This window comes from Pseudophryne corroboree, chromosome 9 (assembly GCF_028390025.1).
Source record: "Pseudophryne corroboree isolate aPseCor3 chromosome 9, aPseCor3.hap2, whole genome shotgun sequence".
Classification (NCBI taxonomy): domain Eukaryota; kingdom Metazoa; phylum Chordata; class Amphibia; order Anura; family Myobatrachidae; genus Pseudophryne; species Pseudophryne corroboree.
Genome location: NC_086452.1, coordinates 79,212,529 through 79,227,942, shown reverse-complemented (window position 1 = coordinate 79,227,942; position 15,414 = coordinate 79,212,529). Strand labels below are relative to the sequence as shown.

Sequence of the window (15,414 nt, the reverse complement as noted above, 5' to 3'; positions counted from 1 at the left end):
AGTGGAGTAGTTGCCCATGGCGACCAAATAGCTGCACTGTATAATTTTATAAATGTTACTTCAATGCTGATTGGTTGCCATGGGCAACTTCTCCGCTGGCTCACGTCTCCACTCTTTTCACTGCTTCATGAATAGACCCCTCAATGGGATATTTAATTATACCTCTGCATCGTTCACTAAAAGTGTTAATGCTGAATACTGCAAACAGAAACAAGATCACTCTCAATGGGATATCTTGAGCATCTGATGTGGCTGAGCCATCGTAAAACTAGAGAAGGGCCTATTTGGTAAGGTTTTCTGACTGTGGTATTACCTCTTCTGACTGTTCCCTGGTTTGAACAGGGGATGTTCTTCTGGCCACTGTTAGCCGGTGACATGGAAAGTTCAGTCCTGAAGATGCTAGCGTCATCTAAGTCATAGAAGGGAAAAACAATTTTATATATATATATATAAGGTTAGACTGACAAAGCATCACATAGCAGTATGTTTAATGAGTATACCAGATATTAATGCACACAACAGTCATAACAGATTATCTCAAAAGAAGAGCAATGTTATCAACTTAGCTGTTTGTCCATTATTCAGATACAACACGCCGCAATGCAGCAACCTCCGTTTAATGGCTAGGACTAGAGGTTAGGATTTATGTGAGCAATATTTGGATCCAGGTACAAGTGGGGTTCAAGAATCTTCTTTGGCGGGTATCCAAATGATAAGATAAGCAATATCTTCTATTGTGGGTTCTAGATCATCTTCTACCGTAATGAAAACAAGAACAGACACCAATGTTCTACACCTGGGTTTCTCCACCTGTTGGAGCTGTAACACTGACTTACAGGTTACTTCCGCTTGTTAAATTACACTTAGGAAGCAGTTTGATGCACTAGTAATTACCAAAAATGTTATTAAAACAAGCTGAATGTGGTATTCTAAATATATTTCAACACAAAGTGTGCCATAGTAAACGTTTAGACACATCACAGCAAATTTAGACACTGTAGAACTTGATGTTTTGTAAGAAGGTATGTGCTACAAAGGGTTTAAAAATAAGAATTTACTTACCGATAATTCTATTTCTCGTAGTCCGTAGTGGATGCTGGGGACTCCGTCAGGACCATGGGGTTTAGCGGCTCCGCAGGAGACAGGGCACAAAAGTAAAAGCTTTAGGATCAGGTGGTGTGCACTGGCTCCTCCCCCTATGACCCTCCTCCAAGCCTCAGTTAGGATACTGTGCCCGGACGAGCGTACACAATAAGGAAGGATTTTGAATCCCGGGTAAGACTCATACCAGCCACACCAATCACACTGTACAACCTGTGATCTGAACCCAGTTAACAGCATGATAACAGCGGAGCATCTGAAAAGATGGCTCACAACAATAATAACCCGATTTTTGTAACAATAACTATGTACAAGTATTGCAGACAATCCGCACTTGGGATGGGCGCCCAGCATCCACTACGGACTACGAGAAATAGAATTATCGGTAAGTAAATTCTTATTTTCTCTGACGTCCTAAGTGGATGCTGGGGACTCCGTCAGGACCATGGGGATTATACCAAAGCTCCCAAACGGGCGGGAGAGTGCGGATGACTCTGCAGCACCGAATGAGAGAACTCCAGGTCCTCCTCAGTCAGGGTGTGCCCCTGACCAAGTATCAGCTCGGCAAAGTTGTAAAGCCGAGACCCCTCGGGCAGCCGCCCAAGATGAGCCCACCTTCCTTGTGGAATGGGCATTTACATATTTTGGCTGTGGCAGGCCTGCCACAGAATGTGCAAGCTGAATTGTACTACACATCCAACTAGCAATCGTCTGCTTAGAAGCAAGAGCACCCAGTTTGTTGGGTGCATACAGGATAACAGCAAGTCAGTTTTCCTGACTCCAGCCGTCCTGGAAACTATATTTTCAGGGCCCTGACAACATCTAGCAACTTGGAGTCCTCCAAGTCCCTAGTAGCCGCAGGTACCACAATAAGCTGGTTCGGGTGAAACACTGACACCACCTTAGGGAGAAACTGGGGATGAGTCCGCAGCTCTGCCCTGTCCGAATGGACAATCAGATATGGGCTTTTTTGAGACAAACGCCGCCAATTCTGACACTCGCCTGGCCGAGGCCAGGGCCAACAGCATGGTCACTTTCCCTGTGAGATATTTCAAATCCACAGATTTGAGCGGTTTAAACCAATGTGATTTTAGGAATCCCAGAACTACGTTGAGATCCCACAGTGCCACTGGAGGCACAAAAGGGGGTTGTATATGCAGTACTCCCTTGACAAACTTCTGGACTTCAGGAACTGAAGCCAATTCTTTCTGGAAGAAAATCGACAGGGCCGAAATTTGAACCTTAATGGACCCCAATTTGAGGCCCATAGACACTCCTGTTTGCAGGAAATGCAGGAAACGACCGAGTTGAAATTTCTTCATGGGGCCTTCCTGGCCTCACACCACGCAACATATTTTCGCCACATGTGGTGATAATGTTGTGTGGTCACCTCCTTCCTGGCTTTGACCAGGGTAGGAATGACCTCTTCCGGAATGCCTTTTTCCCTTAGGATCCGGCGTTCAACCGCCATGCCGTCAAACGCAGCCGCGGTAAGTCTTGGAACAGACATGGTACTTGCTGAAACAAGTCCCTTCTTAGCGGCAGAGGCCATGAGTCCTCTGTGAGCATCTCTTGAAGTTCCGGGTACCAAATCCTTCTTGGCCAATCCGGAGCCACGAGTATAGTTCTTACTCCTCTACGTCTTATAATTCTCAATACCTTGGGTATGAGAAGCAGAGGAGGGAAGACATACACCGACTGGTACACCCACGGTGTTACCAGAACGTCCACAGCTATTGCCTGAGGGTCTTTTGACCTGGCGCAATACTTGTCCAGTTTTTTGTTCAGGCGGGACGCCATCATGTCCACCTTTGGTCTTTTCCAACGGTTCACAATCATGTGGAAGACTTCCCGATGAAGTCCCCACTCTCCCGGGTGGAGGTTGTGCCTGCTGAGGAAGTCTGCTTCCCAGTTGTCCACTCCCGGAATGAACACTGCTGACAGTGCTATCACATGATTTTCCGCCCAGCGAAAAATCCTTGCAGTTTCTGCCATTGCCCTCCTGCTTCTTGTGCCGCCCTGTCTGTTTACGTGGGCGACTGCCGTGATGTTGTCCCACTGGATCAATACCGGCTGACCTTGAAGCAGAGGTCTTGCTAAGCTTAGAGCATTGTAAATTGCCCTTAGCTCCAGTATATTTATGTGGAGAAAAATCTCCAGACTTGATCACACTCCCTGGAAATTTTTTTTTTCCCTGTGTGACTGCTCCCCAGCCTCTCAGGCTGGCCTCCGTGGTCACCAGCATCCAATCCTGAATGCCGAATCTGCGGCCCTCTAGAAGATGAGCACTCTGTAACCACCACAGGAGAGACACCCTTGTCCTTGGAGATAGGGTTATCCGCTGATGCATCTGAAAATGCGATCCGGACCATTTGTCCAGCAGATCCCACTGAAAAGTTCTTGCGTGGAATCTGCCGAATGGAATCGCTTCGTAATAAGCCACCATTTTTCCCAGGACTCTTGTGCAATGATGCACTGACACTTTTCCTTGTTTTAGGAGGTTCCTGACTAGCTCGGATAACTCCCTGGCTTTCTCCTCCGGGAGAAACACCTTTTTCTGGACTGTGTCCAGAACCATCCCTAGGAACAGCAGACGTGTCGTCGGAAACGGCTGCGATTTTGGATATTTAGAATCCACCCGTGCTGTCGTAGAACTACTTGAGATAGTGCTACTCCGACTTCCAACTGTTCTCTGGACCTTGTCCTTATCAGGAGATCGTCCAAGTAAGGGATAATTAAGACGCCTTTTCTTTGAAGAAGAATCATCATTTCGGCCATTACTTTGGTAAAGACCCGGGGTGCCGTGGACAATCCAAACGGCAGCGTCTGAAACTGATAGTGACAGTTCCGTACCACGAACCTGAGGTACCCTTGGTGAGAAGGGCAATTTGGGACATGGAGGTAAGCATCCTTGATGTCCAGGGACACCAAATAGTCCCCTTTTTCCTGGTTCGCTATCACTGCTCTGAGTGACTCCATCTTGATTTGAACCTTTGTATGTAAGTGTTCAAAGATTTCCCATTTAGAATAGGTCTCACCGAGCCGTCAGGCTTCAGTACCACAATATAGTGTGGAATAATACCCCTTTCCTTGTTGTAGGAGGGGTACTTTGATTATCACCTGCTGGGAATACAGCTTGTGAATTGTTTCCAATACTGCCTCCCTGTCGGAGGAAGACATTGGTAAAGCAGACATCAGGAGCCTGCGAGGGGGAGACGTCTCGAATCTCCAGTCTGTACCCCCCCTGGGATACTACTTGTAGGATCCAGGGGTCCACTTGCGAGTGAGCCCACTACGCGCTGAAACTCTTGAGACGACCCCCCACCGCACTTGAGTCCGCTTGTACGGCCCCAGCGTCATGCTGAGGACTTGGCAGAAGCTGTGGAGGGCTTCTGTTCCTGGGAATGGGCTGCCTGCTGCAGTCTTCTTCCCTTTCCTCTATCCCTGGGCAGATATGACTGGCCTTTTGCCCGCTTGCCCTTATGGGGACGAAAGGACTGAGGCTGAAAAGACGGTGTCTTTTTCTGCTGAGATGTGATTTGGGGTAAAAAAGGTGGATTTTCCAGCTGTTGCCGAGGCCACCAGGTCCGATGGACCGACCCCAAATAACTCCTCCCCTTTATACGGCAATACTTCCATGTGCCGTTTGGAATCTGCATCACCTGACCACTGTCGTGTCCATAAACATCTTCTGGCAGATATGGACATCGCACTTACTCTTGATGCCAGAGTGCAAATATCCTTCTGTGCATCTCGCATATATAGAAATGCATCCTTTAAATGCTCTATAGTCAATAAAATACTGTCCCTGTCACGGGTATCAATATTTTCAGTCAGGGAATCCGACCAAGCCACCCCAGCGCTGCACATCCAGGCTGAGGCGATCGCTGGTCGCAGTATAACACCAGTATGTGTGTATATACCTTTTTAGGATATTTTCCAGCCTCTCAGCTGGCTCCTTGAGGGCGGCCCTATCTGGGGACGGTACCGCCACTTGTTTTGATAAGCGTGTGAGCGCCTTATCCACCCTAAAGGGTGTTTCCCAACGCGCCCTAACTTCTGGCGGGAAAGGGTATACCGCCAATAATTTTCTATCGGGGGAAACCCACGCATCATCACACACTTCATTTAATTTATCTGATTCAGGAAAAACTACAGGTAGTTTTTTCACACCCCACATAATACCCTTCTTGTGGTACTTGTAGTATCAGAAATATGTAACACCTCCTTCATTGCCCTTAACATGTAACGTGTGGCCCTAAAGGAAAATACGTTTGTTTCTTCACCGTCGACACTGGAGTCAGTGTCCGTGTCTGTGTCGACCGACTGAGGTAAATGAGCGTTTTACAGCCCCTGACGGTGTTTGAGACGCCTGGACAGGTACTAATTTGTTTGCCGGCCGTCTCATGTCGTCAACCGACCTTGCAGCGTGTTGACATTATCACGTAATTCCTTAAATAAGCCATCCATTCCGGTGTCGACTCCCTAGAGAGTGACATCACCATTTCAGGCAATTGCTCCGCCTCCTCACCAACATCGTCCTCATACATGTCGACACACACGTACCAACACACAGCACACACACAGGGAATGCTCTGATAGAGGACAGGACCCCACTAGCCCTTTGGGGAGACAGAGGGAGAGTTTGCCAGCACACACCAAAAACGCTATAATTATACAGGGACAACCTTTATATAAGTGTTTTTCCCTTATAGCATTTTAATATATATATATACATATCGCCAAATAAGTGCCCCCCTCTCTGTTTTAACCCTGTTTCTGTAGTGCAGTGCAGGGGAGAGCCTGGGAGCCTTCCCACCAGCATTTCTGTGAGGGAAAATGGCGCTGTGTGCTGAGGAGAATAGGCCCCGCCCCCTTTTCGGCGGGCTTCTTCTCCCGTTTTTCTGAGACCTGGCAGGGGTTAAATACATCCATATAGCCCCCAGGGGCTATATGTGATGTATTTTTAGCCAGAATAAGGTACTATCATTGCTGCCCAGGGCGCCCCCCCCCCAGCGCCCTGCACCCTCAGTGACCGCTGCTATGAAGTGTGCTGACAACAATGGCGCACAGCTGCAGTGCTGTGCGCTACCTTATGAAGACTGAAGAGTCTTCTGCCGCCGTTTCTGGACCTTCACTTTTCGGCATCTGCAAGGGGGGTCGGCGGCACGGCTCCGGGACGAACCCCAGGGTGAGACCTGTGTTCCGACTCCCTCTGGAGCTAATGGTGTCCAGTAGCCTAAGAAGCCAATCCATCCTGCACGCAGGTGAGTTCACTTCTCTCCCCTAAGTCCCTCGTAGCAGTGAGCCTGTTGCCAGCAGGACTCACTGAAAATAAAAAACCTAACAAACTTTTACTCTAAGCAGCTCTTTAGGAGAGCCACCTAGATTGCACCCTTCTCGGCCGGGCACAAAAATCTAACTGAGGCTTGGAGGAGGGTCATAGGGGGAGGAGCCAGTGCACACCACCTGATCCTAAAGCTTTTACTTTTGTGCCCTGTCTCCTGCGGAGCCGCTAAACCCCATGGTCCTGACGGAGTCCCCAGCATCCACTTAGGACGTCAGAGAAAAATAAAAAGCCACATTATACTAAAACATGATATATGCTAAATATAGCAGGGAAGCATAAATGAAAACTAGTGCACCCATAACTATACGGAAATATATTCTAAAGCACAGCAGTACTCCCATTTATTAAGCTGTAATTAAAAAAAAGCGAGTATTACACCTGACGGTTCAAAAGTTGCACATGTATAAAGTATACAATGTGACGCCTCAACCACCAGAGGCGCCGTTTCACGGATATTTGATTTACTCCAAGCAGATTTATTAATGAGACAGCTAGCGCTTACAGGTGGTCTTATTTTATGCAGAATTAAAATTTTATTTTGAAATAAACCATTTATAAAAGTAGGTATTTTTTCACTGTATACACATTTTCACATACTGTTTTAAATGGACATTAGGCATACATTTAAATACACAACTGTGATCTTAAACATAAAAAGTGTACAACTGCACATGATCCATCACTTTCACTATGCTAAGGGAAGGTACTCGGAGATAGTAAGGTCTTCAGACAGGCTAGGACACACCATGGTACTCCAGAAAAGGGTACAATGACGTTGTACAGCTGCTCTCACATAAACCACAGGCCTGACATGAGATACTGAATATAGGTTCAACCCATGTTGCACCTGTTCACACTGCTCTCTAGTCCTGGGAAAATAACAGATCTCCGCCCTGCACACTGCCACCAGTGTCTGCTTTGCTGAACAGGGTTGTCACGTTGCTAAATCACTGCCACGTCAGTTGGTGTCTCCGATTGACCAATGAGGTTCCTTGGTCACCTGGATAGAGTAACGCAGGACTCCTTTTTATAATACAGTTAAACCGTATCAGACCCAGGAAAATCCCCGATCATCACCAGAGGGTATGAACACAGGTCAAATAACCCAGACACATGACACATTCACACAGACACACAAACTGGGTTTATTCTGGGTCATTGCCTCAGTGAGAAAGTGGTATTAGACAAACAGTTTCTTGTTCACACAGTAAAGCCAGAGAACTATATGTTTATTTCATTAGCGATTTCATTTTATAAACGGTCTCATTTTATGGTTCTAAATTAATAATGTAATATAAAGGGGTATGTAATCAGGAAAACTTCCATTTTACACATTTCTCATGGTCACTAATTCTTTACTGCAAATTAATAGGCGCCTATGTTCTTTAAATTGCATCGCCTTTTCCACCACATATGGGGTTAGAAATCGCTTAACCAGCGCTAGAACTAGTGATGAGCGGGTTTGGTTCCTCGGAATCCGAACCCCCCCCGAACTTCACCCATTTTACACGGGTCTGAGGCATACTCGGATACTCCAGTATTGCTCGGTTAACCCGAGCACGCCCGAACGTCATCATCCCGCTGTCGGATTCTCGCGAGATTCGGATTCAATATAAGGAGCCGCGCGTCGCCGCCATTTTTCACTCGTGCATTGGAAATGATAGTGAGAGGACGTGGCTGACGTCCTCTCATTTTGTTTCAGAACTTTCAGGGGGCTGCAATTATCTTTATTCTGGGGACCAGCAGTATTATAGGAGGAGTACAGTGCAGAGTTTTGCTGACCAGTGACCACCAGTATTATACGTTCTCTGCCTGAAAAACGCTCCATATCTGTGCTCAGTGTGCTGCATATATCTGTACTCACACTGCTTTATTGTGGGGACTGGGGACCAGCAGTATTATATAGGAGGAGTACAGAGTTCTGCTGACCAGTGACCACCAGTATTATACGTTCTCTGCCTGAAAAACGCTCCATATCTGTGCTCAGTGGGCTGCATATATCTGTGCTCACATTGCTTTATTGTGGGGACTGGGCACCAGCAGTATTATATAGGAGGAGTACAGTGCAGAGTTTTGCTGACCAGTGACCACCAGTATTATATGTTCTCTGCCTGAAAAACGCTCCATATCTGTGCTGCATTGTAGTAAATAGTAGGAGTACAGTGCATAATTTTGCTGACCACCAGTATATAATATATAGCAGTACGGTACAGTAGGCCACTGCTCTACCTACCTCTGTTTTGTCAAGTATACTATCCATCCATACCTGTGGTGCATTTCAGTTTTGCACAGTTTGCTGACCACCAGTATATAATATATAGCAGTACGGTACAGTAGGCCACTGCTCTACCTACCTCTGTGTCGTCAAGTATACTATCCATCCATACCTGTGGTGCATTTCAGTTTTGCACAGTTTGCTGACCACCAGTATATAATATATAGCAGTACGGTACAGTAGGCCACTGCTCTACCTACCTCTGTGTCGTCAAGTATACTATCCATCCATACCTGTGGTGCATTTCAGTTTTGCACAGTTTGCTGACCACCAGTATATAATATATAGCAGTACGGTACAGTAGGCCACTGCTCTACCTACCTCTGTGTCGTCAAGTATACTATCCATCCATACCTGTGGTGCATTTCAGTTTTGCACAGTTTGCTGACCACCAGTATATAATATATAGCAGTACGGTACAGTAGGCCACTGCTCTACCTACCTCTGTGTCGTCAAGTATACTATCCATCCATACCTGTGGTGCATTTCAGTTTTGCACAGTTTGCTGACCACCAGTATATAATATATAGCAGTACGGTACAGTAGGCCACTGCTCTACCTACCTCTGTGTCGTCAAGTATACTATCCATCCATACCTGTGGTGCATTTCAGTTTTGCACAGTTTGCTGACCACCAGTATATAATATATAGCAGTACGGTACAGTAGGCCACTGCTCTACCTACCTCCGTGTCGTCAAGTATACTATCCATCCATACCTGTGGTGCATTTCAGTTGTGCGCAGTATATATAGTAGTAGGCCATTGCTATTGATACTGGCATATAATTCCACACATTAAAAAATGGAGAACAAAAATGTGGAGGGTAAAATAGGGAAAGATCAAGATCCACTTCCACCTCGTGCTGTAGCTGCTGCCACTAGTCATGGCCGAGACGATGAAATGCCATCAACGTCGTCTGCCAAGGCCGATGCCCAATGTCATAGTAGAGAGCATGTAAAATCCAAAACACAAAAGTTCAGTTAAATGACCCAAAAATCAAAATTAAAAGCGTCTGAGGAGAAGCGTAAACTTGCCAATATGCCATTTACGACACGGAGTGGCAAGGAACGGCTGAGGCCCGGGCCTATGTTCATGGCTAGTGGTTCAGCTTCACATGAGGATGGAAGCACTCATCCTCTCGCTAGAAAAATGAAAAGACTTAAGCTGGCAAAAGCACAGCAAAGAACTGTGCGTTCTTCTAAATCACAAATCCCCAAGGAGAGTCCAATTGTGTCGGCTGCGATGCCTGACCTTCCCAACACTGGACGGGAAGAGGTGGCGCCTTCCACCATTTGCACGCCCCCTGCAAGTGCTGGAAGGAGCACCCGCAGTCCAGTTCCTGATAGTCAAATTGAAGATGTCACTGTTGAAGTACACCAGGATGAGGATATGGGTGTTGCTGGCGCTGAGGAGGAAATTGACAAGGAGGATTCTGATGGTGAGGTGGTTTGTTTAAGTCAGGCACCCGGGGAGACACCTGTTGTCCGTGGGACGAATATGGCCATTGACATGCCTGGTCAAATTACAAAAAAAACTTTGGATGACAGCGGAAGCAGTCCACTGACCACTAAATCCCTTCCTCTTGTAACCAAGCTCCTGCAAACCACACCACCAACTCCCTCAGTGTCAATTTCCTCCTTACACAGGAAAGCCAATAGTCCTGCAGGCCATGTCACTGTCAAGTCTGACGAGTCCTCTCCTGCCTGGGATTCCTCCGATGCATCCTTGAGTGTAACACCTACTGCTGCTGGCGCTGCTGTTGTTGCTGCTGGGAGTCGATTGTCATCCCAGAGGGGAAGTCGGAAGACCACTTGTACTACTTTCAGTAAGCAATTGACTGTCCAACAGTCCTTTGCGAGGAAGATGAAATATCACAGCAGTCATCCTGCTGCAAAGCGGATAACTCAGGCCTTGGCAGCCTGGGCGGTGAGAAATGTGTTTCCGTTATCCACCGTTAATTCACAGGCAACTACAGACTTGATTGAGGTACTGTGTCCCCGGTGTATAAACAAATGATTGTTGAATACACCGTTGGCGCTCCCACCCTGTAAACAACAAAGTCACGTAGTAATCTTTATAGTCCAAAGAAAAGGAATAATTCTATGTTGTGCTTGCAGGATTCTCTTTTTCTTTTTCCAACTAGATGTGTCTTCTCCAGAGATCAATTCAAGATTTTCTTTGTGTGCAGGTATTTCTTGTGCAGACTGACTGGCCCCAAACGCACTGATAAGTGTCGGCTCCTGATTGGGAATCACATGGACTTAGCCACCTTTATCTGCAGACACCAGAAGAATCACCTGCTTAACCAGTGGTGAGTTCAAGCTGCAGATTCACCTGTGAGCAGGCAGGAGCACTGACACTGAGGTGTCTCAGCTATCTATACTGTGTCCCCGGTGCCAAATACCATCTAGGTTCCATTTCTCTAGGCAGGCGATACCGAAAATGTACACAGACCTCAGAAAAAGAGTCACCAGTGTCCTAAAAAATGCAGTTGTACCCAATGTCCACTTAACCACGGACATGTGGACAAGTGGAGCAGGGCAGACTCAGGACTATATGACTGTGACAGCCCACTGGGTAGATGTATTTCCTCCCGCAGCAAGAACAGCAGCAGCGGCACCAGTAGCAGCATCTCGCAAACGCCAACTCGTTCCTAGGCAGGCTACGCTTTGTATCACCGCTTTCCAGAAGAGGCACACAGCTGACAACCTCTTACGGAAACTGAGGAACATCATCGCAGAATGGCTTACCCCAATTGGACTCTCCTGGGGATTTGTGACATCGGACAACGCCAGCAATATTGTGCGTGCATTACATCTGGGCAAATTCCAGTACGTCCCATGTTTTGCACATACATTGAATTTGGTGGTGCAGAATTATTTAAAAAACGACAGGGGCGTGCAAGAGATGCTGTCGGTGGCCCGAAGAATTGCGGGCCACTTTCGGCATTCAGCCACCGCGTGCCGAAGACTGGAGCACCAGCAAACAGTCCTGAACCTGCCCTGCCATCATCTGAAGCAAGAGGTGGTAACGAGGTGGAATTCAACCCTCCTTATGCTTCAGAGGATGGAGGAGCAGCAAAAGGCCATTCAAGCCTATACATCTGCCTACGATATAGGCAAAGGAGGGGGAATGCACCTGACTCAAGCGCAGTGGAGAATGATTTCAACGTTGTGCAAGGTTCTGCAACCCTTTGAACTTGCCACACGTGAAGTCAGTTCAGACACTGCCAGCCTGAGTCAGGTCATTCCCCTCATCAGGCTTTTGCAGAAGAAGCTGGAGACATTGAAGGAGGAGCTAAAACAGAGCGATTCCGCTAGGCATGTGGGACTTGTAGATGGAGCCCTTAATTCGCTTAACCAGGATTCACGGCTGGTCAATCTGTTGGAATCAGAGCACTACATTTTGGCCACCGTGTTCGATCCTAGAGCGAGTGCTGACATCTGGTCCGGACTGAAGGACCTGCTTACGATTACTGACATGTCGTCTACTGTCACTGCATATGATTCTCTCACCATTGAAAGAATGGTGGAGGATTATATGAGTGACCGCATCCAAGTAGGCACGTCAGACAGTACGTTTACTGGCAGGAAAAAGAGGCAATTTGGAGGCCCTTGCAGAAACTGGCTTTATTTTACCTAAGTTGCCCACCCTCCAGTGTGTACTTCGAAAGAGAGTGTTTAGTGCAGCCGCTCACCTTGTCAGCAATCGGCGTACGAGGTTACTTCCAGAAAATGTGGAGAAGATGATGTTCATCAAAATGAATTATAATCAATTCCTCCGTGGAGACATTCACCAGCAATTGCCTCCAGAAAGTACACAGGGACCTGAGATGGTGGATTCCAGTGGGGACGAATTAATAATCTGTGAGGAGGGGGATGTACACAGTGAAAGGGGTGAGGAATCGGACGATGAGGAGGAGGTGGACATCTTGCCTCTGTAGAGCCAGTTTGTGCAAGGAGAGATTGATTGCTTCTTTTTTGGTGGGGGCCCAAACCAACCAGCCATTTCAGTCACAGTTGTGTGGCAGACCCGGTCGCTGAAATTATGGGTTTGTTAAAGTGTGCATGTCCTGTTTATACAACATAAGGGTGGGTGGGAGGGCCCAAGGACAATTCCATCTTGCACCTCTTTTTTCTTTCATTTTTCTTTGCATCATGTGCTGTTTGGGGACTATTTTTTTGAAGTGCCATCCTGCCCGACACTGCAGTGCCACTCCTAGATGGGCCAGGTGTTTGTGTCGGCCACTTGTGTCGCTTAGCTTAGCCATCCAGCGACCTTGGTGCACCTCTTTTTTTCTTTGCATCATGTGCTATTTGGGGACTATTTTTTTGAAGTGCCATCCTGTCTGACACTGCAGTGCCACTCCTAGATGGGCCATGTGTTTGTGTCGGCCAGCTTAGTCATCCAGCGACCTCGGTGCAAATTTTAGGACTAAAAATAATATTGTGAGGTGTGAGGTGTTCAGAATAGACTGAAAATGAGTGGAAATTATGGTTATTGAGGTTAATAATACTATGGGATCAAAATGACCCCCAAATTCTATGATTTAAGCTGTTTTTGAGGGTTTTTTGTAAAAAAACACCCGAATCCAAAACACACCCGAATCCGACAAAAAAATTTCAGGGAGGTTTTGCCAAAACACGTCCGAATCCAAAACACGGCCGCGGAACCGAATCCAAACACAAAACCCGAAAAATGTCCGGTGCACATCACTAGCTAGAACCAATGGGATAAAGGTGTATAACAGCTGCTTCCAGTACGATGATCAAATAATAGCTGTTTAGGTCACCTGGCGCAATCTCCTTAATGCTCAGATGCCACCTAGCACGCTGCACTTGTGTATCTAGTACTTTTCTACCTCATGTCTTCAGATGGGAAACTGTCAGGATCCTGGCTGCCTGTATCCCGGCAGTCAGAATACCGACACCAGAATACAGACACCGGCATCCAGAAGAGTACAACATCCCGGCAGCCGAGATCCCAAACAAGTAGACGGCCAGGGGGGGTGTTAGGTTTAGGCTGCAGGGGGGTTAGGCTTCATCCGGGGGGGGGTTAGGGTTAGGCTGCTGAGGTAGGTTTAGGCAGCGGGGGTGGGTGGTTAGGTTTAGGCACCTACGGGGTGGGTTAGGGTTAGGTACCAAGCGGGGAGGTTAGGGGTTTTGGAGAGAGGGGGGAACACCCTTTACTCACCCCTGTCGGCTTCTTAACATTCGGGATCCCGCCGTCTGTATTACAAACGTCGGCAAATCATGGCATACAGTAGTGCTTAAATCTGTAATCTATAGAGTAGCCCATGTATCATTATTGCAGAAGACACAATAAAAACAAACAAAAAAAAACACAAAAGGGATTCAAATATAGATTTCTTTCTCTCCAGTTAAAGTTTTACTTTACTGCACATTTGTAGTTTTTTTTATGGAATGTACGCAATGTGTCGGCATGTGATATGGTGCATTGAAATCCGTTTTACACAGTGTGGTTCATTGTAATAACCTATGTGTTTTTCCCTTTATTGTAACTCCTAGTTGTGTGATGTATTTAGGTTTTTTTACCCTCATTTACACCAATTAATTCCTGGTTTCTTGAAATGTTAAATATTTTCCAGGGTTACATTACTGCTAAGGCAGTGCATCCAACTCGCCAGACCTATATTTAATCTGTAAAACAGATCTACCACCTTGGAAGATAATGGACAAATTATATATATATATATATATATATATATATATATATACATACATACATACATACATATACATACACACTTCCATACTGTATTACCATAATATCTGCCGGTCCTGTGAATGTCTTGCAGCATGGAGTTAATCACAGGATGTCATATAATTTTACAGGTTGGAACAGGCAGATTATCAGTTCTAGCTATAAGCTGGAGGGGGACCTGTTAGAACTGGCCTAGTGTTAAGGCTCACCTCCAGCGAGGGCAGAGTTCCCCCTCTCACTTTCTCTAATTAGAATTCAACTGTATTAGCTCTATTAAATGGCCACGGTAACAGGGAATTAGAGCTTATGCAGGACAGAGGAGACAAAACAATCAGAGCATCTCTGGTTTTTAGACCTAATAATACAGCTAGTTTAAGGTTTATCCATGAAAACCAACACCTGTAGCAGCAGGGTGGACATACGTATATTCTTGGGGAAGGTGTAAGCACAGTTACATCTAAATTTAATACTGAAGTTGCCTCTCAACGCAAAAGGACTGTTCTTTTCTCTAGAACAAACATTTTCCCACTTTTCCCCATCCAGGTCTAAAACGATTGCAAACAGAATTCGTGTGTACGAACATTGATTTCACAGCCCTCGATGTCTACAAATAACTACCAAGTGCCATTGTGGTCCAGAAATAATCAAATGCCAACTGGTGTCTCTTCAACTTTTACCAAAATGTCCCTTTATAATAAACATTTACCAAGCTTCTCTGCATCTACTTTGTAAACTGCAAATTAGAATGATATTAAAAAGCCTCCTTGTTCCGGAGTAACTACAAAGGAACCACAGCTGGAGAAAGACTTTTGCAGTCTCCTATCTCCAATTTTTATTGCCGCTAGCGTTAGTATCTATGAAGTTAAATTTTGATGGGGCGCTAAAAACCTGTACTACAACCCCCTAATGCAGTGGTCAGGGAACAGGGGTAAATTACCCCAAATGGGGTAAAAATGAAATTCCT

At 46.3% G+C, this 15,414-nt stretch overlaps 1 protein-coding gene and 1 long non-coding RNA gene across 5 annotated transcripts in view; one reads left to right on the top strand and one right to left on the bottom strand.

Moving 5' to 3' along the window:
- FAF1 (Fas associated factor 1) overlaps window positions 1–15,414 on the bottom strand; it is a 599,080-nt gene that overhangs the window by 163,769 nt on the left and 419,897 nt on the right. For all 4 annotated transcript variants that reach the window (XM_063939564.1, XM_063939566.1, XM_063939563.1 and 1 more), the window contains one exon: window positions 314–409. In XM_063939564.1, coding sequence (XP_063795634.1) covers window positions 314–409 — 96 coding nt within the window. The remainder of the gene's footprint in view (window positions 1–313; window positions 410–15,414) is intronic.
- Window positions 1–15,414, top strand: part of LOC134957572 (uncharacterized) — a 115,213-nt gene that overhangs the window by 7,526 nt on the left and 92,273 nt on the right. The gene's annotated exons all lie outside the window — the stretch shown is intronic.